The 26182-nt window shown below is 38.4% G+C and overlaps 2 protein-coding genes across 2 annotated transcripts; one reads left to right on the top strand and one right to left on the bottom strand.

Annotated features, from left to right (window-relative positions):
- Positions 1–20367, bottom strand: CEP97 (centrosomal protein 97). The gene is made up of 11 exons (XM_005151755.4): positions 19977–20367; positions 16654–16796; positions 15671–15829; positions 15203–15304; positions 14513–14626; positions 13094–13260; positions 11713–11877; positions 9839–9969; positions 8508–9261; positions 7313–7388; positions 1–6243 (listed from the first exon to the last, which is right to left on the bottom strand). The coding sequence occupies exons 1-11, from the start codon at positions 20029–20031 to the stop codon at positions 5527–5529; spliced, it is 2583 nt and encodes an 860-aa protein (XP_005151812.3). The 5' UTR covers positions 20032–20367; the 3' UTR covers positions 1–5526.
- Positions 20246–24314, top strand: RPL24 (ribosomal protein L24). Its single transcript, XM_005151578.3, has 6 exons — positions 20246–20384; positions 20519–20594; positions 21842–21952; positions 22996–23132; positions 23552–23615; positions 24183–24314. The coding sequence occupies exons 1-6, from the start codon at positions 20380–20382 to the stop codon at positions 24261–24263; spliced, it is 474 nt and encodes a 157-aa protein (XP_005151635.1). The 5' UTR covers positions 20246–20379; the 3' UTR covers positions 24264–24314.
- The last annotated feature ends 1868 nt before the right edge of the window (positions 24315–26182 follow it).

The raw sequence follows: 26182 nt of genomic DNA, 5'->3' as shown, positions 1-26182 counted from the left end.
TTTCAACAAGCATACAAATAATTTATTTAAATTTCAAAACTCAGAGGTACAAACAAAATATTTAAGAAACAATTCCAGAAATGTAAACACTTATAGAAAATATACCAACTGTACCAATTTAACCACCCACCATTCTTCACAGAAAATAGTGAGAAGTAGAAAATCAACACCTAATTGTTAATTTTTCAGATTATAGTTTAGAGGTAGAACATTACTGTGAAAGACTCAACAAAATCTAGTTCAGTAGAATTATGCTACAAGTGAATTTGTCCCATATACTTGTACATGTAATGAAGCCAGAAAAGTAGTTTCCTATTGCGAGTGTGGCACTTACTAGGAGATAAAGCACCCTTCCTGATAAACACTATTTTACGCTTTTGCAAGTAAAGGATCCTGTGCTTTTTCCATTACTGACATAAAGAAAGCACTTAAAAATAGACAGAAATCCTAACTTTCTGGCAGGCATATAGAAAACAAGTGTTTTCTCTTGTTCTAGAAAGCCAAACTGGGGAAAAAAACCACCCTGGAACTATGAAAAAAAGACTTAATGAATGCTTGATTCTTATTTATTTGGGTTGCACAGTCCTCAAGAAAAAAAAAAAACAACAATTAATAGAACAGGAAAGAGCCTCTCTCCCGCTAGCTAAAAGCGGGTGAACTGATCAGCTTTTTTTTTTTTATATTATATTGTCACTGGGACCCTGGGCTAAATGCTACAATTCTATCCTCTCAGGAAAAAGTGTATCTGTGAGAGACACATTGTAACTTCAAGTCCAGTTAAAAAGTAGCCAGGTAGTCTCAAAGGAATGTAGCAAAGTGTTTGATGAACAAAAATTGAAGATACAAGTAGAAATTTAAGACTGGAGTTCTTGAGACAATATATACAACTTCAGAAAAGCCAGGACCAACTTGCAAGCAGGTACAATGAGATACAAACATTATTCAGGAAAAAAAACCCCAAACTTGTTTTTTTATATACATGCAGACTGGCTGCTAAGTGCATTATTTAAATTGCTGCATACAATCAGTAGAACCTACGGTTGTTTAAGGAACTTTACTACAAACAGTTAGGTTTCTGCAGTTTATTTTAACAAGGAATTCCTCAAAGTATTTGGTGAAAGATATTCGTGTTTTAGAAGCAACAATTTTTTTTTTTCAGTCTTAATGTCTTCTTGCTTTCTAGCAAGAAATTTCTTCTGGAGATGTAAATATGATAAAAACCCAATTTAGGCAGCCAGTTCACAAAGACTCAAGCAGGACCTTACTTTTAAGGAAATGAAAGCAGAGCTAGGCCAATATGCAGTCCCTTTCAAAAATTCCATCCTTGCCACACACTCTTTGCTTATAAAATAGCACCACACAGGAATAGTCACAAAAGGAAACCCAAAACACTGATCACCAAAACAACCTCCCCCCACAAAAACCAATTCCAACAAAACAAACACATCACAGTTGCTGCTTTAATTCAGAAGTTAAATTTCCCATTCATTTAAATTACATATTTCAGTACTAAAACCAGTTGTGACCATTAAACTCAGCTCATGGAAGAGGCAGAAAGTTTACTTGCTGTTGTTAATAAGGCATTGCTCTGTTGTATTCTTTTGTAATGAAGTTACCTAACCATAGAGGAGATAATACAAAGTACCTTAAAGTAAACTTGAAATACAAAATGCGAACAGACCTGCTTTCATGATATTCTTCTACCTTTCCAAATACCATCCAGAACAGCATCTATCAAATATTTATACTGCATGAAGTAGAAAAAAAAAAGCATTCTTCATTACATGAAAGACTAAAATGTATAAACTATGAAAATAATTGTGAGAAAACTGAAACAGCAATCATAAAGCAGCTGGTATTACCATCACAGACTAAACCTGAAAACACATATAAATGCATTTCCACCTTCCTCCAGGTCCTTACCTTCAGGAAATAAAGCAAAAGTAATTTCTGCCATAGACTACCTGAAAAAGGTTTGCATGTGCTGACCACCTCATCTGGGGCAAAACTACTTGCATGGCACAGATTAAATAGTTAATCTGAGCTATATTCAGCTGATTTTTCTGAAGGGAATTACAGAAGTGCTTGAACTGTACTCACAGCAGAGCTGACAACATTGCTTGAGAAATAACCATTAGAAATCTCTTGCATCGACCCTGAACAAAAATACAACAGACAAGCTTTCCTTCTGCAAAGTACAGTCATCTAACAAATACGAAGCCTTGCAAAAGGAAAATGCTGAAAGACATACCATATTAAAAGAGGAAAATTTCAGAAATGCATTTTCATATGATAGGTCTTCTAATTCCTTTATGAAACTTCCATCATCTCCAAAAGGGACCTGGGCATCCCTATCCAGGTAAAAGAATATTACATACATAAAGAAAACATACAGACAATGAAGAAAAAGTGAATAAGTGTTAAGCCATATATTAAACTATGATACTTCCATATCACAATGTGAGAGCTCAAAACAGACTGGGGGGGGGAGGGGGAGGAAGCCATTTTTAAATACCCATCCAGTTTGATTCCTTATTCTTCCACGCTATCCCCCATTTTATCTTTCCCTGAATGTATTTTAATGGTCTGGATGAAAATGTTTTGTGTATATACAGACTAATTACATGTAAACCTGTAAAAATTACTACCAAACTTCATAATTCTTTGTGATTTCTGTATATTTCGGCAACTCAACTTCTATACATTCAAGGTTTCAGAACATCAGAATATCATATTGCACAGCTTCCCCAAAGGTGTATGATAAAGCTGATGATATGCTTGTACACATTTTGCTGTACCTCCATAAAAATCACTTTTGAATATACCAGTTACAATTTTAAAAAAGCCAACAGTTGACTTAGTCGTCAGTTAAAATAAGCCATCTTGTGTTCATGTATACACACCCTTAGCAAAAGGGGAAATGTCAAGAAATATCTAGGGCTTCCATAAAAAGTTTTACCAAATTTTCCCCCTTTGACACCTCCAAAATTAAAGTTGTATGTCCTCTAATTCTGCAGCAAAAGTGACAATAATCCAAAATAGCAAAATATACATGGTCCCTCACTGTCTTCAGTAAGTGAAACATTTTATCCAGACAGTGGTCTAGTTTCTGCCAAGTTTTGCATGTGCTAATACAGCATTATGCCATGAAAAAGAACTTTCTGTTTTATTACACCTGATCACTGCCCCAAAGAGGCCTGTTTTGCAGACAGAAATAATTTCTCTTTCAAAACCCAAAAGAGAGTCTCCTTAAAGGTTTACATGAGATTTTTTTTGAGCCAATTCCTATGAACTACAGGCATCTCCAAGCATGGCAGATTAAAATACAAGGTGAGAACCTTCAGGACAATGGTATGATCATGTAGACTACATGCTTCTTTGAACAGTTATTTAGATGTTGTGATACATTAATGCACCTGTACTACTTTTAATACACAAGCACACTAATGTTCTAAGATCTAATTATAATATGGTTATGCTACAAACGAAGAAATTCTTTACTTTTAGGGTGGTGAGGTACTGGGATGGGTTGCCCAGGGAGGTGGTGAATGCTCCATCCCTGGCAGGTTGGATGAAGCCTTGGGTGATATGGTTTAGTGTGAGGTGTCCCTGCCCATGGCAGGGGGGTTGGAACTAGATGATCTTGAGGTCCTTTCCAACCCTAACTATTCTATGATTCTATGTTGTAGCTAGACTGAGTTAGATAGCACATTAAGAACGTAACAGCTCAGCTGTTTTTTTTTCTTAAACACTTAATGCAAGGTACAGTCGAATGTCAGCTTGACTGCAGCAACAGCCCTTTAGGGAAGTCAGTGCTCTAGACTTTTTTGGGGGTGGGGAAAAAGAGATGATAGCTACTCTATATACAAAGGCAAGCTTTATTCTTCCAAGGTGAACTTCACCACTTGTCAGATAGTTGGTACAAGTCCAATACACTATTTATATTCTAAATAATGGCTATTTTGAGGCCTTAAACTGAACTCCTGAGTAGTGGTAAATTTCAGCTCAGAACCTAAAACAGACAAGCAACCAAAGCTTTTACAGAAATTATGTTACTTTACATAGTATCATTACCATAAAAGTCACTTGAAAACAGCACTAGTTTATTTTAATGACACCATAGCACCGGAAGTTAACCTGTGGATTCAGAGAATTAGAATATGCATGTGCCTTTATATCAAAGAAGTGAGCATTAGCAAACTACTGAACCACTGGCCTTCCAGTACGCATTGCAAAATGCAGTATTAGCAAACTGAACTGACCCCTAGAAGTCACAACATCACCTCTTATTTTACTAGTGTCCATCACAAATTACATGGCAAAACAGATTTCCCTTGTCACTTTTGCAGTACACTGAGATACCTGATCTTTTCCCACTAAAAAAAAAACAAACCCTGAAACCAAGATAGCAATGGCTAGGCAATGTACGAACCCTATTGCTTTGCCCAGTATTTAAATGGAAGCATAACCTAGGTAACTTAGCACATTTGCCAATAGGGAAGAAACAACTTTTTAACCACATCTAATTACAATATCAAATAACAGAAATACAGAGAAAATAACAGAAAACTCGACATAGATGTCAAGAAATTATTTTAAGCCACGGCATTTGCCATATTTATACCTGTAGATAGAAGTAGTTGTGATCCATCAAACACAATATGGTCCTGAAAGCCATGCAGATCCAAATTCCACAATGACATTAGCATCCTTGTGGAAGCAAAACATGTTACCAAGTCTGCTGCTGTAACCCAGCAGTGCAGTCTCGGATATGATGTTCCCAAATCATATGCCCTTCTGAAATTCTTTATTCAGTAAAAGCTGCTACTGGTTCCACTTTGAGTCGTACCTGAGAAAGCAGGGAAACTCAATCCCAGGGCAAACATCCCCAAGGTCTTACCTGCTGTAGTCCTTGTGTCAGTACGTATATAAATGACCTAATTCCTAGCCAGCAGTTTCAATTAAGTACAAGAAGAAGTCACTGACACGGACACTGTTTTCATGGAACGAATCTTTGAAACACTGACCAAACTACTCTTACTAAAGTCAAAAAGTCTGAAAGGCAACTGCTGTCATCTTTATTATCAGGTTGTATCCATACACACATACAGTGCCTATATTGACTCCATTGACTCTGTTTCTTCCTATTTTGTTTCATTCTCTTAGCAAAGTAAGCACTCAATCCTGTACTTCAGAAAAAATTTAAAGACTTATTAACAAATTCACTTATGTGAATTTACAGGAAACACTACCCCCACCTCCAACCTCCAGAATTAATTGAATGGAAGCCAGTTATTAGGATACCAGTTTTATGTTTGAAAATAAAGTGCATGATTGTCACAGAGAACTTTGCTGATTTCAGGTTAGCATAGTGTCAGTCCTTAGCAACATTAATAAAATACTAACTAAAACAAATTAATAACATGAAGCAAAATCTGAAACAGCACACAAAAAGTAAGTTTTGTACAAATGGGAAAAAGAAAGGAAGTAAAATGGAATCCCCAGTCCTTTGTGAAACTGAGCCTATTATACAGCTATTCCAACATGCAGCAACTGAAACGAAGAATCACAGTCCGTTTGCTTCCCTTCTACTATTCCTGAATTCAGTTTGCAGCTGTCTGGTGTCTGACTGATTTCACCTTGGACAGGAGAAGATGTATCCTGAGGGAGATCTGTAAGGACAGTGTCAGATGAAGAATCTTGGCTTTCTGCTGGAACAGTGATTTGTAGCCATCTACCCTCTGTTTCATCATTGCAATTTGTCCCTTCCTCAGCCTCTTCCAGCTGCTGAACAGATTTCAAATACTCTTGTATTAGTGTGTTGTCCTGCTCACCAGTAAAGCTCTCTTTACTTTGCCCACATTTCCCATGGACATCTTCTGCATCTGAAGAATATGCTGAAACAGAATTGCCACATTGTTTGACAGTGTCCAGTGAAAGAGAGCTCTCAGTCCCTTCTGCTAAACTCTTCTCACAGCTACACAAGTCACCAGTATGAGTCTGATCAGCTGCAGACGAATGAAAACCAGAATCTGGGAACTGCAAAAAAGACTTTTCTTGAAGAACGTCATTAGCTGGAACTAACCAAGCAGAACTAACATTTGCTGGGGTTTCTTGCTTAAGTGTGGATGACTGAATAGATGGTTCAGAGGGACAGAAAGTACTGGCTGACGGGATCCTAGGTTGCCAAGTGGCACCTAAATTTTGTGTCACTGAAAGCTGCCACTGTTGAAGGGATTTAACCTGTAAAGTAGAGAAAGAATTTCATTATGAAATGCAACTAAGTATTTTGATTTTTAAAGTATTTCTTGCAATCAGCAACAAAGTAGTATAAGATTTAAGACCAAATGAACTATATTTTCACTTCAGTGAAAATACAGAATAAGTGGTTTGGGTTGGAAAGGACCTTAAGATCACCTAGTTCAAACCTCCCCTGCCATAGGCAGGGACGCCTAACCCTAGACCATGTCACCCAAGGCTCTGTCCAACCTGGCCTTGAACACTGCAGGGATGAAGCTTGTACCACTTCTTTGTGTAATCTGTTCCAATACCTCACCACTCTCACAGTAAAGTACTTCCTCCTTATATCTAACTTAAATGTCCCCTGTTTAAGTTTAAACCCATTACCCCTTGTCCTATCACTACAGCCCCTAATCAAGAGTCCCTCCCCAGGATCCTTGTAAGCCCCCTTCAAATACTGGAAGGTTGCTATGAGGTCTTCCCACTGTTAAAAAAAAAAATAAAAGGCTTTTAACCCTAGATGCCCAACACTGACAGAGCACAAAAGCCCTCCATTTCAAGAACGTGAAGAAAAAGGAGTCTGCTCTTAAAAACTGAAAGGATAGGGAACCTTCATGATAAAAACCATGCTTAAGAAAATAGTCAGTCTTATATTTGAAATAATAGCATATTAGAAGACGTATTAATAACGTTTCTACTTTAGAAATCAGTTGCTCATAAGCAACATAGCTTGACACCATTTCATTTGCCTTAGACATCTAGCAGTTACAACATTCTTCACACTTCTGCTACACTTGTTTAGCTTCCCTTGCATTTTGTCCTCCTCCTTGCACAAGGCTATAATTTAGCCTTCTGTAACAAAAAAAGTGTCCCAACACTAATACTTCCAAGTGTTATTTTCCCCAAGAACACCAATATAGCAAACAACACAGGAAGTACATTCCAATAAGCCACCCAAGTTATCACTGGAAAAAATGAACCACATTGATTATCTCTTCAGGATAACCAGTATGAAAAAATGCTATTCAAATTCATATGTAAGCAGAAAAATAAGAGGACTAAAACTCTCTACCTGGCTCCAAAGAAATCTGACAGCTTCCTCCTGTACAAGCCTCTGAATCTTGTCTTCCTCTTTCTCTTTTCTCAGTCTGCAAAAACACACATTCAAATTTATGCAGCTTAAATAAGCTGTATTTCAGCAACAAGATAAACAAGAATACATAAAAATGCCTACTTACATAGCTGCACTTTTGAAAGATACAACAGAGCCTAACATTTAGGCATTACTGCAGTCTGTCTTGTCATCAATATCCAGCTGCTGACTTCAAGTTTCTTTTTGAGAGTTATGTTACGATTCTGCTTCCTTTTGCAGCAGCATTTATCAGCTTGCCAGTACTTTAAGTGCATTTTTATAAACTGAACCACTCTCCCCGCCCAGCCAAAAAAAAAAGAATAAAGCACTTCTTCAGTTCAAATTATGTTCTACCTAAATGATACCACTTGGATACAGGTATGATGTGTAAGCATTGAGAGTTTCTAGAAGTTCACAGGCTCAATCTGATCCACAGAACTTTTGTGGCTTGTGATAGTAAAGAAAATGAGCCTGTCAGACTGTCAGTTTCTGGGCTAATCCAGAAATATATTAACCAAATCTGCAATCTATGTCTTACAAATTGAGGAATTTTGATAATGACCTCCTCCAAATGTGGTTTCACAGGATAAAAAAAAAAAAAAAAAACAAAAACCCAAACCAAACAAACAAAAAAACCCATAAAACAAATAAACAAACCCCAACAAAACAAACCACAAAACCAGAATCAAGCATAGAATCACATTTTAAAATTGTATCATGCAAGGCAGAGAAAATTCTTTTCAGCAGTAACAGAGCAATGACTCTCAATATGGACGCTTCATTTATAGACTGTAATTGCTAGGAGACAAGTGAAAAAAAAAATCATCACACTTAACAATTTCTATTTTGGCTATGCAGTGAAACATGCAAGGTCTACTAATAGAGGAATAGAAAAAAAATGCCTTCTAACCCAACCCACTCATAGAAGGCACTTTGAGAATATTTACAGCTATGTGCATAACTGTGCTTTTCTTACAGGAAGCAATCCTCTACTGCAATCAGAGTTTTATATTACTAATGCTAGGTTCTACTGTGAGTAGTTGTATCAAGACCCATTTATACCTGTTCTGAAATATCTTGGAACACTGGTTATATTAATGCAGATTTGAAAATACACACCATGACCTCAACTTACTTTTCTATTTCATCAGTTAAGCAAATTATGTGCTCCTGCATTCTGTTTAATCGAATTTCAGAGCGCACTTCCTTGGCTTGGAGATGATAGTTCCTTGTATAAAAACCTCTCCAGCAGGCTTGAAGCTTGGTAGCTGCTTTAGTCATTCTTTGCAGTTCAGCTGCACTTTGATCAACAACAGCTAATGAATCAGAACTTTCTCCTGTCATCTGGTCAGGACAGAGAGTTGTAACTCCTGGTTCAATGTCTACTGAGGTGCTGGGGTGACTGTGTAGAACTTGGTCTCCAGAGGATGCTGAACAGTTGCTAGTATTAGCAGTCAGGCCATCTGTTACTGGATTAGAAGGCAACAGAATACTCTCTTTGGTATTCTCTTGAGTTTCTACACGTCCCACTGCTCTGTTAGAGTGTTGTCTTGTAACACATGAAGCTTCTTGATTGTTAGTTGTTTCTCTGCTATTAACATCCTTCACACATGCAGTCACTGTATTACCATCATCTTCTAAGCCCAGACTGATTCCATCTAGCTTCAAGTCTGAAGCAGGAGTCACTGGAGACAATCCTGAAGCAACTGGCATGAAAGTAGACTCTGATGATAAAAGGCTGCTGTTTAGTCTGTCTTCATCAGTCTGTATATCTTCGAGGTATAGCTCCTTGTGAAAGCTTCTTTCAAGAAGAGAAGTGTTCTTTACTGCACAGGAATGATCATCGTTTGCACTTGGTCCAATCCAAGAATTCTTCTGGATCATAGGTTCTAGACAGGCAGAAAGCCATATTCAAAAGTGTCATAACATTTCAATAACATATCTTCATTTAATTCACAGGGATTCACAATTCGGTTAAGGTAGTTTGAACCTGGGTGTATAAGATCTAAAATGCCAGCAGTGATAAGCATTATTTCTGTAGAATAAAAACAATAACTGCTTATTACAGTTAACACCCACAAACTTTGCAAATACTTGGTATAGTAAATTGCACAAACTGTCTCCCCTCCCCAAGAAATTATGCTTTTATCAGATATAACAGTCAAAGTAATAACTCTTTAGTTTACTGGCTTGTGCTTTTCCACTTAATCTTACTAACAGTATAGCAAGATTATTAGGTGAAAGACATTCAAGATATGAATAAACATGTATTTTTAGAAAACAAAGTATAATTTCAGTTGAAAGTCTCCAAAACTCAACAGACTAAAAACAGGCTTTTGATCAGAAATTCTCTTCAGTTATCCATGTTACCAAAAAAAAACCCAAACAACAACAAAAACCCCACACCAAAAAAAAGAAACACAATTTTTCCACAGGTTAGCTCACAGGTGCAGAATAGCTTCTTACCCCTTTCAAGAACTATCTGTGGTGGCTGGGCTGGACTGCTGTGCTCATGAGTGACTGGCGGTGTTTTTTCGGGAGTAGATGTAGGTGGTCCTTCATTTTGGTTTTGATGCATCAGCTGCCTCTGGTGAAACCTAAGCACAGAGTTCCAACAGATTTTTATATTTCTTTTAAAGTTCTGGGATACAGAAAATATCTAAAAGAAACTTTCAGCTACTTTGAAGGACATAAGTGATCAAACAATTCTAACCAAGAGGCTAGTTATACAGATCCCTACAAGACACTAACAGGACTAGTCACAAACCAGGGATTGCACAGACTGCTCCTGTTCTTCTTCCTGCCCCTTTTTCTTCATTACACGCACACGTATTGCAAAAAAAAAAAAAAAAATCAAACATGCAATTCTGACTATAGACTGAAAACCAGGAAGTATTTCTATACACCAGAAAGATAGGCAGATCTTTTAACTGTCTGCTGCAGAAAACCTTATACTTGCATGTATTTGAGGAATGGAGAGAGTGTCTTTTACGTTTGAAAATGACTGAACAAGGAAAACATGTCCCTGTTACCAACGGGACAAAATACTAATACAAATCAGCATTGACACAAACATAAATTATCTTTCACAAACTGAAAAAAAAAAAAAACAAACCACAGGTTGTTTCAGCTGAGGTAAATTTAAAGATCATGAAGTAGAGGTCAGAAAGTCAAAATGCCTTGTAAATCACATGTGTGTGCAATTATATATATTTATGTACTGGGGATTTTAAGGGGCTGTTTTCTGGGGAGGGGATTTTTATTTGTTTGTTGGGGTTGGTTTAATTTTTTTAAGAATTCTATTTTGCAAGTCAGCTTCCTGCCTTTTCCCCAGAAACATCATATGAATGTCAGAGCACTTAACTGGAAATTTCAATGTCAATATGCTTTTATTGTACCTTATCCTCTGAAATACCCCCAATAGGTCTACAATTTCCTCTTTGAAATCAAACTACACTAAAAAAGCATGTAGTAGCTCCTTCCAGATCCTCCCAGGTTTCCAGCCCATTTGATGAGATACCGCCCTTCTGCTTACCACAACACTTCTGTTGCCCAGCTTTCTAACCCTGCTGTGCAACTTACATGGCTTACTCCTTTGAGCTGAGCCTTCTGCTCTGATTTTTCTGCAAAAAGGCTTTGTCAATAGGTCCTGGGGAACTGGGATATGTGTATTGTTACGTTTTCTGGCTTTTAATCCCAATTACTTCACCCACTTAGTTTTCATAGGAGGAAAGCGCACCATAGTAACTCTCCTTATCTACTTGCACAGACTTCAGCAGAGCAGCTGCTGCTGGCAGAACCAACAGACTCTACAAAGGCCTCTGCTGACAGACCTGAGATGCCAGATACAGATATCATGATATGCACCACTCAAAGAACAACCTTAACTTTAAAACTAAGAAAGAACACACTAACAACAAAAGAAGTGGCTAATATACAATTTTACCACAATAATCTCCATTTAAAACTAAAATTAAAGTTAATCTAAGCTCTTTTTGAGGTTTTCCTTACTTTCTCTGTAGGGGAAAAAAAAAGTCTCACAGTAGACAGGGCTGTGGCAAAAATAACACAAATAACCTTCAATGACCTACAGAGAACAGACTGAAAAAATACAAAGAATTTGCCCCCAGATGGCCCAGCAGGCAAGAAACACTCCTGACGCCCCTGTCTTGCCTCTCATTCCCCTCAAGGACACTTCCTATACTGCCATTACACCTCTTACCTTCAGCCCTCACTGTTGTTTTGAAATACTTGCATGGAAATCTTATATCTAAAACATTAGACATATCACTATATTCTCGTTTACGTTCTCTAACTAGAGGGAAACAAGAAGTTCTCACCTTTGCTTACTCAGTACTTTTTCCAGTTTGGCATCCTCTTCAGTCTGGAGACCATATGTAGATATAAGAGGACAAACAACAGCCAAGTACTGCACTAGCTGAACATGTTGCCCAGGTCGGTATGATCTGCCTTTACCTTGACTGTAGAGCCATTCTGCTTTCAAACTGTTAGGAAGTGAGAAAACAGTCACAATTAATGTATGGCATAAAATCCCTAACTCTCCTTCGAGTACTGTTCTTCTAGTTGGTACTTACATGCTAATATACAAACCCAATCAAAACTTACAATATATGCCCAGAGGAATTGAGAATCTCATTACAGGATAATGAACAAGTATTCCTTTATACGAGCATTGATGAAAAAAACAACTGACCAAACTGTGCAGTCTCTGCTTTATCTGTGTGTGGTCGTCAAGCACTGCAAATACATTTGTGTCAATGAATTAATCAGCGAAGTTCTCACAGAAAAGTTCACACAAACATGCAGAATAGGCACAGAGAGCTTATCTTACCAAAAGTATTCAACAACCGAAATCTGCTTTTAAATTAAATGCTCTTCAGTCCTAGAACATTTAATAGATCTGTATATAATACAGTTAATAAGAAAATCCCATTAGTCATGGAAAAAAAAATATCTGGAGTTCTTACAAGCACCTTTTTGAGAAAGTCACGTTATGGGGAAACAGAACTCATTTAACTTTGACCAAAAAGGCAGCTTTTTATTTTAGTAACAGGCTAAAAAAGAAGACATTAAATGTCCTGCAATATGTTAAAGTACTGGAATAGAATCGGACTGTGTTTATACTGGGTGATATTTAGGCTTGGACTGTTCTGATGGCAAGAACTTCAAGAAGACTTCCCTACTGTCCCACAGATAATAGTGATACAATGACCACAATGACTACAGTAACAAGTGATTCAAGCTAAGTAATATTTTACTAATTGATACAAAAACTGCCAAGTCTAGAAATGCACATGCAAATAAGGCCCTTTATAAAAGGGCATGTTTGAGCTTCCTCCAAGGTAATACTTACACATCTACCTATTGTCTCATTCTGCAAAGTCAAAGAGGCTGGAAGGGGGTAACAGAATTGCTGCCAGTTTTGCTCTGCAAAAGTACTACTGTGAGTTGAGTAACAAAACAAAAGCTTAACTTCATACATCTACTTAAATAAACATGAGATCTTGCATAATAATTCCAGTGCAACATTTGAAATGTTGTAGCTTTTGCTAAATTTCCATTGGCCTGTATCTCATACGGCCCTTAGCAAGACAATTTCAAATCATTAGCACTTTCTCATTTTTTTATTGCATAAAAATAGTATTTAAGTTTAGCCAAACTTTATTTAATAACTTTAGAGACTTAATATTATTGTATCACCTTTCCTTCTGAGAAATCACATATCCATCTAGAACTTTAAGGCTCAGACACCAGCTGACAATATATGGCCTGTAGTCAAAGCCAGGGATAGAAGGTGTGGCCATCACACAAGGATTGTTCATAATTGACAATTGTTCCAACTGACGGAGAGAGGTCAGGAAGGAAACCTTAAGAGAAAAAGACATTTTTTAACTGAATAGAATCATTAAATGCTAAAAGAATGTACCACATTTCTCCTAGTAACAGCTAGACATCTCACACAAAACAACATAATTACAAATACTCTGACAATCACATTCCCTTTTGAACATCTTTTTACAAGTGCATGCAGTGACAGGACAAGGAACAGTGGCTTTAAACTAGAAGAGGGATTTAGATGAGATATACTGAAGAAATTCTTCACTGTGAAGGTAATGTGACACTGGAACAGGTTATTCAGAGAAGCTGCCATACCTGGAAGTGTTCAAGGCCAGGCTGAATGGGGCTTTGAGCAACCTGGTCTAGTGGAAGGTGTCCCTGCCCATGGCAGGGGTTGGAACTAGACGATCTTTAAGGTCCCTTCCAACCCAAACCATTCTAGGATTCTATAGTCTTCAAAGGACCTTCTATCGATTACTGCCATTTTCCCATTAATTCTCCTTTAAATAATATAGCCCTTGGAAACCACAAGCTTCTCTTAAAATCTGGGAATGGGTCTTTATGCATAGAATAGTATATTATTTGTATGATTCCAGTCTACTGTAACAGGCATTGAGATTTTGACAAAAAAAATGGCAAGACTAAAAGCTAGAGAAACACTGTCATGTTTTGAAGAGGAGACATATCACCAAAATAAGACTTTTCTTTCAGCATGAAATTCCAAATGATAGTTTTGGCTGCTGCTTACATTAAAAAACAAACCAAAAAAAGCCACCCCAAAACAATAAAGACAAAAATCACAGGCAGAATATTTGTTTCTCTCATACAGTGTTTGAGAAATAGATAAAATAAGACATAGGCACAAAATAGTTCAGTTGCAACAAGGACATCTCAAACATCTGTTCTAAACAAAGTAGCTGCAGAAGCCCTCTGCAGCAGTTAATCAGCTCAGCTTTCAATTTTCATCACAAAAAGCTCTCTGTGAATTTATTCCTTAAAGTATACTTCCAACATCCTTGAATAATATAAGAACATGACAGAAAAAATGCAAATTTTCTTTACAGGATAAATTTTAAAGCTTATCTTCATAGGATAAAGTTTTAAATTCAAAGGCAGCTAATGCTACTATAGTTATCACATATAAACTATTAAAAGTTACTTCTATCAATAAGGGTTGTTTCTTTCAAAAGAGAGCTCATTTTCAGTTACGTCTTCAACTGAATTATCACAACACCTCCTTTCAGTCTACTTAAAGGCAAAGTGATATCTTCCTTATCTTACCTCATTTAAGTCTCTGATTTCATTTTCTGCCAAAGAAAAAACAGTCAGATTCTGAGGCAGACAAACAGGGGCAGTGCGAAGTGAAGTTATAATATTTCCATGTAGCAACAGAGTCTGTAAAATAAAAATATGGTGAGGAAAAGTATGTTTGATCAGTTTTTGTTCAGACAGTATCTGCACAATAAACACAAAAGGACTATAATTAAGGCTTTCTGGTATCATCAAAGTTACTTTTGTTTATTCCAGCAAGGGAAAACTAATTTTTATGTTTTACATAATGCAAGAAAAAACTTATTTCAAAAAGCAGAAGCACCGTCACAGGAAAAAAAAGAAAATTTGAAATGTTTTTCTTTACAGTGTTTGTGCTGAAGCAGTTAACACTGTTTTGTCTTGATTCATGACACAAAACAAGAGAGCCAAGAGCTACGAGCAAGATCTCACTCTGTTATCTTTACCAAAAAGATTAGAGTAATTATAGAAAAAAAAACCAAAACAAAAAACCCATCAACTCCTGCAACTTGAAAACAAGGAAAATAGTTTTTATATGCTTCCCTCTGGAAATTATAGTGATTAATTAAAATGTTTTCAGAGCTAGTGTTTGAATAATGAATGTTTTAAAAGGCAGCAGTTTTCGTGGCAAATTTCTTCATGCAAAGAATGCAACAAACCCATAGATAAAATAGCACCTACCTTCAGCAACTTCAGCTTGGAGAGATCACCTAATTGAGCTATATTGTTGTCTGACAAATCAAGATGCTGAAGAGACAGACAGGAATTGATTTGTTCAATGGCCTACAAAAAAAAAAGCCAATTACAGTAACTTTCTTTTAAGTAACAGTTAAATTAAATAACTCTTACAAATTATCTTGAAAGTTAAAAACCACCAGATAAGTAAACCAAAATGAAAACTGAATTTTTACACAGTTTTATTCTAAAGACAGTAATTCTTTTTCTATTTGGGGAACTATTTCCCAATTCTCATTAATTTTGACATCAAACCTTTTATTTTATTCCTAAACAATTCTTCTCCAAAGGCTGCCTCTTCTATTTCATAAACCAGTAGATTCAAAACATCAACATTTGTTCCTATTCTTTGCAGCATTTTCCAAAGTTCTACAACACTAGATTCTGAAAAACGCAAAAGACTAAATATTTTACCTTAAGGTTATTTCCTGCCAAGTTCAGCCATTCTAGGTGCACCAAATCCTTCAGTCCTTCCACATACCCAATGCTATTATGAGGCAAGTTTAGCACCCGGAGATTAGTCAGTTTTGCTACACCCATCATGCGCACCAACCGGTTGTTGGCTACAGAGAGCTGTAGATTGACACACAAATAAAAGAAACAGTTTAAACTATTAAACTGCATGGAGAGAAAAGGCTTTTATTTTTAGTGGTTAAAAATTTAATCTACCAGGAACTTCAACCTAAGCATAGACTTCTGGTCTACCTGGAGGCACTTTGCAATAATTAACATGGACTTTTACAACTTTGCCACAGAGGTTAATACGCTGATTTTTGCAAACACTCTACAGAGGCTTAACACTGTTATCACTAATAAGCTCATGAAATTAAATGGACTGATGCTATCTTAAAATAACTACCAATATCAGGGCCTACATGGATTGATACATTAGCAAGACTACACAAATTCTTTCCACTTCACTTTTATTTATTTGCTATTTCTATTTTAGCCTAATCCGCATGGCTTTTTTTTCCTTCTTGTAAATTAAGGCTACTCATACCATTCCTTTGCTAAATTCCGAAACCCAAATGGAGGACAGTCTTGTATGCATGTTTGCACCTTTATTATTACACAGAGGAAATACAAAGTTATTTTTAAGGTTACAAACTCAGGTATTCAAAACCTAAGTATTATAAAAATTTGGGTTATCAGTGACACTAACACCCCCAATTCAGATTTATTTAGTTAATTTTTTAGTTACCTAGGTGACAGCCTCTCCCACTATTAACTGCAGAGCTGAAAACAAAGCTTTGTATTTTACTAAGCCACCACTTATTCTCCTATGAAGACAGTAACTGCTACTTTTTAATTGCAAAATATGACCTTGAAGCAGAAGTATTTTAATTAGTATCACAGCACCATCATTTCATAGCAAATTCAAATCAAATAACACTGACCTGCATCAAATTCCTGCATTTCTCCAAGTGTTCTAATTTAATTATCTGGTTTTTGTCCAGAATCAGAGTGTGAGTATCAGCATCACAGGGTAATGCCGGACCCAGTTTTTGCAGTCCTTGACTTGACCAGTTGACTACCAAACCTTAGAAGAAAAATAAAAATAAGACCCAAAGTAAACATTTTATATCTGAGAACATGTACAGAAAACACAAAGCAAGACAGATTTGTTTCAGAATGTATGCAGTTAATTTGCAAATACAAATTAACTTTCTTTTCCATGTAAAACCAAAGCAAATTATGTCATGCAAAACACAGCAGACTGATACAGTTACTGAAAGATATGCATTCTAGGTTCCAACAAAGAATTCTGGGAAAGGCAGTAACAGATCTTCCAAAGTGGGAAGCAGAGCAACATTTCAGTAACTAAATATAAAGGTGTGATCCTTGATCCTTAATTTCTTCAAAGCTTTCAAGTTCTAAGCAGTTTTACAACTACCTAGCTATGTGTAGGCACTCTATCTGAATTCCTTCTTTTAGGCAAACCCAGAACATGTCTAGCCCACATCCTTCACAAAGAACAGAGATATCCAGTCACTAAACAAAAACCCTGAGAAGAGGGTGTAAGCAGCATCCACCCTTTCATCAAGCAGAATGTGGGGAAACCTGATGAGAATGCAAACTGATGGGGATGCAAACCTGCAAACCCCCTTTCCATAGAGTTCCATCAAACACCCTGATAAAGTATTTGAAGATTAGGGCACTTGTAAACGCAAAATTCCTCTGGCTGTGGACCACCACATAGGTAAAAACCTTATCACAAACAAGTCCTCAAACAGCTACATCACTGAACAAAACCTGCAGATTTTTCTTTTTCACCCTCTATATTTCAAAGGAAAATTATTATTAGCCCAAATTATTATTATTATTATTATTATTATTATTATTATTATTATTTAAATAAAGTGCACTCTAGGTGCTAACTTAAAGCAGAAGTTTCAGTCTGTGAAACCAAAACTAACAGCTCTATGTTGTCTGAATTTGGATGCTTAAACTTCAGAAAAGAAACAAACTTAAGACTCAACCTTCCCTTTAAAACTTCCTAACAGGCATTTTAAGACATGCTCCTTTTTAGCAGTTTGGCTGCTGCAAATACCTAATCTTAAGTATTTAACTATGTTAACTTATTGCATAGGAAATATATCTAATTCAGAGCCAAAGAACTTCACAACTTCACTGGCTAAATCCTTGAGTGCATGTCACCTTGGAATTTTAATGCTTGCATCCCAAAATTGTATCAACAGGCTAAATGTCACATATTCCAGTGAAGTACCTAGCAAAAAGCCAGAACAAAGACCCATGCATATGTCATACTGATGGTGACATTTGAGCAGGAGCAAATTGTAAATAGGCTAGCTTATCATTTAATTAATGAAACACAAAATTAAGACGTCCCATGCAAAAACTGTTACAACAGAAGTTAAAAGGACAAAAATAAAAAGCCATCTACAGGGAACTTGGACCACTGGGTACATACAGTGACACCTGCTAGTAATAATTTTCCTACATTAAGCTTCTGCTGAGTTTTACACACACCATTCTAGTGCTTGCTCTTCTCTTACTATCTATTCCATAAATAATGCTGCCTTTTTCAGCAGCATGTTCCAGAATAATACCCTTACCCTAACAGGTACTATATATTAATATTGTTAAAGTTTGCAGCCTTTTAGGGTTTAGTTATGCTACAGATGCAGACAAACATTTTTTGAATACCACTTTGTCAACTGGAGATTGTACTTTTCTAAGAAGGATCTCTGACTTTTATTAAGCTTTCATTGCTTCCCAAAACTACAGCCACCAAAGAGCTCTGAAGAGCAGGAATGCAGAGCCCACAGTATCAGAAACAAGTCACACTGCTGCGCTTGCACCTTCAGGGAAAAGGTATTGCATGTTTTTCAATGAAGTAGCTACCTCTGCTACCACATGGTCACTTCAACTAAAGAGGGAAATTTTGTACCTGCCCATTCATACAAGGGCTTGTTATGAAAAGTCACAACTGGCCAACAACAGCTGCAGAGAGAAGCTAGGACCCACGGTATATAATTCTTTTATTTGTTCAAACTGGATCACCTCGAATATGGCTCTACGTATATATATGGTTCTTACACCTTTCAAGCATTCAGGTACAAGATTTGGCTAAATGCTACTTAACACATGCACACAACCATCTGCAAAGAAACTACATTTCTATGGCATCATTATCCACATGCTTCTCTATTGATCTAAACATCCTAGTAGTCAGTCTTGCCATAGTTACTTATCTACAATGCCAGACAACAGTAGAGTTTCACAGAGGTGTTAGAGAAGCTAGGATGCTGGCACTATCTTGGTTGTCTGGGGGTATCATTTAACCTTTGTGGGCACCTTTTAGGATTCAGAGCAGCACATTTCCCTATTTCAGGGGCATCTGTTCTTACAATGAGCAGGGTGCTTTGCTTTGCTTGCTTATGCATATCTATTCAGTATATAGTGTGAACTATATATATACGTATATATCTTCAGAAAGATAATATAATTTCATACTATAAAGCCTCAGAAGTATAATACTTTGGGAATGAGGTTTTCCTAACAAGCTCTCAGTACACAAGAAAATATTTCAAAATTGCTTGTTGCTCATTTGTGTGCTAGATACATTAACAGATCGCAGAAGCTCACAATTTTTACTTAGGCTTCTGTGCACTCACTCAGCTTCAAAGTCAGATTTGTATTACCATTACACACTGCCCTTTCAGGCAGAAGCAGAAAGCAAGACACTGCACGACCTCCCTGCCCTCCGCTGTAGGAAAAAGGGGCCTTATTTCAACTCCTAGTCTACCTTCTACTAGGCTGAGGGCAAACCCCTCACGAGGCCCGGGCCTCATCGGTTTGGACAGCCCCTCTCCGCGCCACTCCCGGCCATGCTCAGAGCCAAACGCACTGCGAGATTAGTATCCCAGTTTCTCAGGACGGGCTGCCCAAACACTGCTTTCCTCGCACTTCTCTGTCGCGGCCGAGAGCGACGAGGGAGCTAGCAAGCCCCCCACGACCTTTATCCCCATAGCTCACTGCCCAAGCCGCACGGTCTTTAGGGGCTTTTAGCCTGAGCCCGGCGCACGGCTCTGCCCGCACTACATCTCCCAGGGTGCGCTGCGCGCCCCCGCTCCTCGACAGCATACAACGGAAACCCAAACAAGCTCCCGCGGTCGCAACGCTCGGAGGAGCACCAGCGCCTTTAATCCGGCCGCGCAGCTCCCACTAGGCTCACTGCCTCCAGGGCTTCTCTTACCCCCTCCAACTGGCGAGACAGCCTCAGTCCTTGCCGCAACCCCTGTCGACGCCATACTTCCCACTTGCCAACGCCGCCAGGAAAACGGGCGCCAGACGGTGATTGGATGTCTTGTTCCGCAATGAGAATGATGAGTCTTTTATTCAAGGTAGGGCGGAAAGTTCCACCTATGGAACTGCCCGGCAGGATTTTAACCAGCTAGTGGAAACCCGGGCAGCGTGAAAGCCTAGAATACCCCCTTGCCCGCTCCTTCAGCTGAGGATTGCTCTTCTCCCCACTCCCGTCAGGCCCTGCGCGGGGGTGGTCGTCCCGGCGTGCAGCGCGCGGCGCACGGAATGCAGTTTCCCATCATCCTCTCTTCCTCTTTCTCCTGACTGCCGCTCGTGTGGGAGCTGCCGCCATCATGAAGTAAGAGCTGTGGCGGCTTCCTGTTGCTCTATCTGGGGCCATCTGCGGCTGTCTGCCGCGGGGAGGCCGTCGGAGGGCAGCGCCTTCCGCCTGGGCTAACCCGCGGTCTCCCCTAACTTTTCTTTCCCGCGCAGGGTCGAACTGTGCAGTTTCAGCGGATACAAGATCTACCCTGGCCACGGGCGCCGCTATGCCCGCACCGACGGCAAGGTAAAGCCGGGAGCAGGCTGGGAGGCCGGGGTGCGCGCGCCGCGAGGCAGAGGCAGTTGTACCGCGTAGTAGAGCCGAGCAGAGGCGGGCCATGGGAAGAGAGAGGGTGCTGGGCCTGAGAGGGGAACTTGTGGTTCTAAGGGAGGCGGAGTCCTCCCATTTAACGCGCAGCGGGGAACTCTGTTGCCCGGGGTTTCCGGTGGCGTTGTTGTAGCATCCGTCAATGTCTAGGTGTCATGACTGCCGTCAGACTTGGTCCGCGGGAGAACCGTATGGGATTCTTGAGTCTGGTTTTAGGTTGCGGTTTGGAAAGGGTGTCTTGAAGCATCTGGTCTGAAGCACCGAAGTACTGTAAGAAATGCTGTTTGGACATAACTGCGTTTAGCACTGAGATTTGCTGAAACAAACCACTGCATTTGCAGATAAGTTGGTTACAGACCATTGGGATTAATTAGGGAGGAGAGCCTTTTTAGGCTCTTATAACTCATACAAGGGTTGTCAGAAACATAAATACACTATTTATACCTACAAAGGGCACATTTGGATTTTGGATATCCTAATACAACTATCTTGTACAGAATCTCTTGGGAAATGACAGCTAAGTAAATAGCCTGAATTTTCAGGTGCTTTCCTGGGAATTTGGTATTTTGACTTGTTTGGTTAATAACAAATCAGCCTACTATTCTAGGCCAGAAGGAACTGAGTGGAGTATTGGTCACTATGTGTTCCTTAGGCCAAGTCTTGACTCACGCATACAGAAAATGCATAGTTATTTGAGGACAAACATTTAAAAAGTATGATGTGAGGCACTGGAACAGATTGCCCAAAGAAGTGGTAAATCCCTGGCAGTGTTCAGGGCCAGTTTGGAGAGACCCTTGGGTGACAGTCTAGTGCAAGGCAGCCCTGCCCATGGCAGGGGGGTTGGAACTCCATGATCTTAAGGTCCTTTCCAGCCCTAACCATTCTATGGTTCTGTGTGAGATTTGGCTAGCAGCAGATGCCAGTTGTAATTTAAGCTTTCCTAAGAAAAATTAAGCTGCTTCAGAATGCCATGTAAGAGGTCAGTTTGATGAACAGAACAAAATTCCAAACTTTTTATTGCTATCTTTATTTAAAATATTTAATTGTATAAAGAAACACAAAAGTATTGCTGTTGAAAAGCACCAAATCAATGAATTTCTTCATCTGCTAAACTGTGATGCTATCTTGCTCAGAAACAAAGCTCATACAGTACTTTGCTTTCCTAGGTTTTTCAGTTCTTGAATGCAAAATGTGAGTCTGCATTCCTTTCCAAGAGAAATCCCCGCCAAATCAACTGGACTGTTCTGTACAGGCGGAAACACAAGAAGGGACAGTCAGTAAGTATACGCAGGCTAATGGCACTCCATTAGAAGTTTTCCACCAAAAGCTTTGGTTACTGGTCTGTTAAAATAGAGGTAACATGGTATGCTGTTCTTTAGTAGAGGCATGACCCTTATAACCAGGATGAATACTGGCTGGTAGTTACAAAAATATGAGTGCACTTACATGACTTTATAATGTGTTTTATGTTTGAAAGGTAGACGTTTTTGGCAAGTATTATATTCAAGAGGCCACTCGGCACCACAGTAGGCTCAGATCTTAAAGTATGAATGGTATATGTTTTTAAAAAATAGTTTTAGATAGGCGGGTAATGCTGTTTCCGAAAGCTGGCAATTGTAAGCTTCCTGAATGGTAATAGGGCACAGAGACCTGATCAGGGGGTTAAAGGGTGCAGGAACTTTTCACATACCTTTCTTGAAAACTTTGGGTTATAACTTAGTAGGAGGTCTGACCTGTGTAGTTGTCATTGCATGACAAGATAAATTAATAAGGCATGTAGCATGAGGTATATTCAGTGCTCTTGTTCTCTTGTTTAAACTTGCATCACAAAAGAGCATTTAGAAAGGCTTACATATGTGTTACAAGTCAATGTTTTTTACCAGTTCCTTTGGAGAAGGAAGCTTGATGCTCAATGGCTTTCACTGTTGCCCAGCACTGTGATCCCACTTGAAACAGGTGGGAAGTGTCTTTCTTTCAGAAGATTCCATCAAACTGGACTTTACCCACCCACTCCTCTCCCTCCTTCCTCCCCACCCTCCATTTTATTTTTTTTTTCTGGAAGTGACAGAAGGCTGAACTTCTCACATTTGTCCAAAATACTTTTTAAAATATACTTTGCAAAGGAGAATACATTATTCTTCTTTAGCTGTTCATCATCTTGGACAAATCAAGAAATCTGTTATCTCCAAAGTAAGGAGTAAAATCCTCCTTCTGTATACAGTTCTCTAATAGCTTCTGTCTTAATAGCAGCTTATTTCTGTCTTTAGCCTTTTATTTAATGTCTTATGATACTAATTGTCTTCATCTTATGCCGTTTTAGGAAGAGATACAAAAGAAGCGCACGCGTCGTGCTGTGAAGTTTCAGAGGGCCATCACTGGTGCATCTTTAGCTGAGATTATGGCAAAGCGAAATCAGAAGCCTGAAGTACGAAAGGCACAGAGGGAACAAGCTATTAGGTGAGAAATCACAGATAAGTGGAGCTATCCCAGGCTTTTCAAAGATTATGAATGTTTTTCATACAAGAGCTATACTGTAGATGAACTCCATGTTTTAGAACTTTGCTTGTGGTTTGTTTGTTTGAGGTTTTGTTTGTTTGTTTGTTTTTCAATAAATATATGTGGAGGTAATGCTGAGTAGTCTCAGCAAGAGATAGTAGCAGCAGATAAGGGTCTCTTCTTGCCCTCTCATTTTGCGAAAATACCACTTTGGTCACATTTCTACTGTCTCTGGAGTAGTCTCCCTAGAGGGTACTGAATCCAGAGGATAAACCTGATATAATGCATTTCTTGATCCTGGGGAGTTCATACAGTGCTGAGACAATGAAACAGTGACTGGCATACATGGACAGTTGTCATCTTTTTCTGTGCATTGACAGGGCTGCAAAAGAAGCCAAGAAGGCCAAGCAAGCAACCAAGAAAACTGCTGTTTCTGCTGCAAAGGTAAGATGCAGTAGGTGGACTGAAATAATGAAACCAAACAGGCTGTGTTGTTACACAACAGGCTGGTGCAGCACTTGACTGGAAATGTCCATTTGTGTTTGGAAGAAGCATTTGTTCATCTGTTTTGACCTGGAAGTGCTTTGACCAAACTTTTGTATTACAGTTAAATGTAGCCAAAACAGCTTAATAGAGTGAACCTTTTTTACAGAATAAGTAAATATTATAGCAAAACGAAAAGAAAATTTACCATATGTGAGAGATTTTGATAGCTAAAATCTTGTCTGGAAGTGATGTCTTCACTGTATAGGAACTTGATAACAATATATTGATAAAAGCTAGTTTTTATTTTAAAATAAAAGCTATTTCATTCTTACTTATTAATTAATACCATGTGTTGGTATTGTACATACTGTAAGCTTAGTGGTATGTGTGTAACCATCTGTGATAGATAGTAATTCTAACCTGATTTGATTTAAATTGTTAAATTCCTGTCAAGAATCTTAAAATACACAGGGACACTTACAGGACTGCCAGGAAATTGCTTCTCTTTCTCTTTTTTTACTACAGGCTCCTACAAAGGCAGCACCTAAGCAGAAGATTGTGAAACCAGTGAAGGTTTCTGCTCCCCGTGTTGGTGGAAAGCGCTAATTTGCTAAACTGTTAAGTCGTGCTGAATAAACATCTGACGAACATTCGTAACTTGTGCCATGTTGTCTTCAACTGTGGGAGATATACTGAAGAGAATTCATGTGTGATATACCCATGTCTGGTTTTGCAGACTGGAAAACATGTTGCCATAAAACACCTGGGGTTTAGACAATGTGCTGTATTAGCACATGTTTCTTAAGTCTTTCATGAATAACTCAGATGGCAGGGGAGGTAGAGCTGATGTGCGAGAAGCTGTTCTTGCCTGAAGGACAAAATGGCACATAAGTACAAGTTAATCTACATCTATGACAAATGGCATAAAAAGTGGTTTCTAAGCGCAGAGATGCCAACTAAACGGGACATGAAGTAGTACCATCCATGACTTAAAAACGCTAAGACATTTGTGAAACATGCAGAAAGATGGTGGGGGGGTTGGAGAAGGACTTGGAGAAGGACTGGATTGAAAAAGGAAAATGGGTGTCTTCACAGACCTGTTGGCTGTTATGTGCAAAGGTTCATTGCAACTCCTGGGTCGGGAAATAACAAAATGATTGCTTGCTGGAGGATGTTGTCAGGAAGGTGACATCTGTGAAGGCTGAATGATCTTTGAATGCAGCGTATGGTATACAATTACTTCAAGCCCGTTTAGGTTCATATTTAACTGTGAATGCAGATAGGGCTTGCCTTAGTAATTCCCCACCCCTAGGGGGCGTGGCTATTCCATTTTTCACATAAAGTATGTATCTCTGCTTCAGTATTTACACTAGTTAGGGTGTCCTGGCTTTGCTGTAGTTTTGATGCGCAGTAATTACTGTGGTACAGCAGCATCCTCTGACTTACTGGAAGCAAAGGGAAAACAAACCTCTATTTTTTGGATCAGTTCCTTCTCTATTGATTCACATCTTAGTGCCTCTTGGCTTTAAAAGAGCTGTAAGTGCTTGCTTTGTTCTCTTCCTACACTAGTCAAGAAAGCAGCTGACTGATTAATGGTTTTGCTTCCTGTACCTTTGGGCTTCAGAAACATTGGTTTTGGATTATGAGTTATATTTTGAGTTATACTTTGCTTTGAGTTTATTAATAAAATAGATCTGGGTCTGGATGAAGGTTGTAACCCATTTAAAATGGGATGAGTTTCATTACATTAGTGGCATTTATGCCATTATCTTCCAAACAATTGTGCTTTTTGCTGTTTGGAAAAAAAAAGGGTAGGAGCTATTCATGTTCAGAATTAAACTGAAAGCTTTTAAACGAGGTGAAAAGAAGGGAAGGAAATTGCTCACTGTAGGGAAATTAATATTTAATCATTAAAATAATTTTTAATAATTTAAAATTGAAGACTAAAAACACTGAAAGTTACCTATGCTGATGACAGTTACATAAAATCCTGGTTGTATCAGCATCTTGTATAAAACACATGATGCATGGCATGCATGCTTGCAAAAGTTTTCAGCTGAAAAGCTGAAAGGCAAAATGAGTTTTTACTAATGATCTTGAAGTACCATGAATGATATGTAAGAATTCTCGGCTATGACAAATTAATGAATCAGTATATGCTAATGCTTTGAGATTTGCAGGCTTTGGCTGCCTGGTGTTACTGCACAGAAATACTCTTTAAGATTACTCTTCCTTGCTGTTCATGAGTTCTGACTAACATTGTGAGACAGAGTAAAAAGTAACAGCCCATAAGGGTACTCTTCTCACAAGCTATGCTTCAACTGAGTGAGACAGGCTGTTGAGAGAAGGGCATTAACCTGGTGTAACTGCACATTGTTCAGCTCAAACACAGATGTTATGCCATGAATTACCACTGAAATAATTAAGTTGTGTTTAATGCAATTGATACCCTACTAATCACAAAAAATGGAACACAAATTTTTCATAGATGCACATAGTAATTAAGATTGCAAAGGATCTCCAGA

Source organism: Melopsittacus undulatus, chromosome 2 (assembly GCF_012275295.1).
Source record: "Melopsittacus undulatus isolate bMelUnd1 chromosome 2, bMelUnd1.mat.Z, whole genome shotgun sequence".
Taxonomy (NCBI): Eukaryota; Metazoa; Chordata; class Aves; order Psittaciformes; family Psittaculidae; genus Melopsittacus; species Melopsittacus undulatus.
This window is presented reverse-complemented; position numbering and strand designations above follow the sequence as displayed.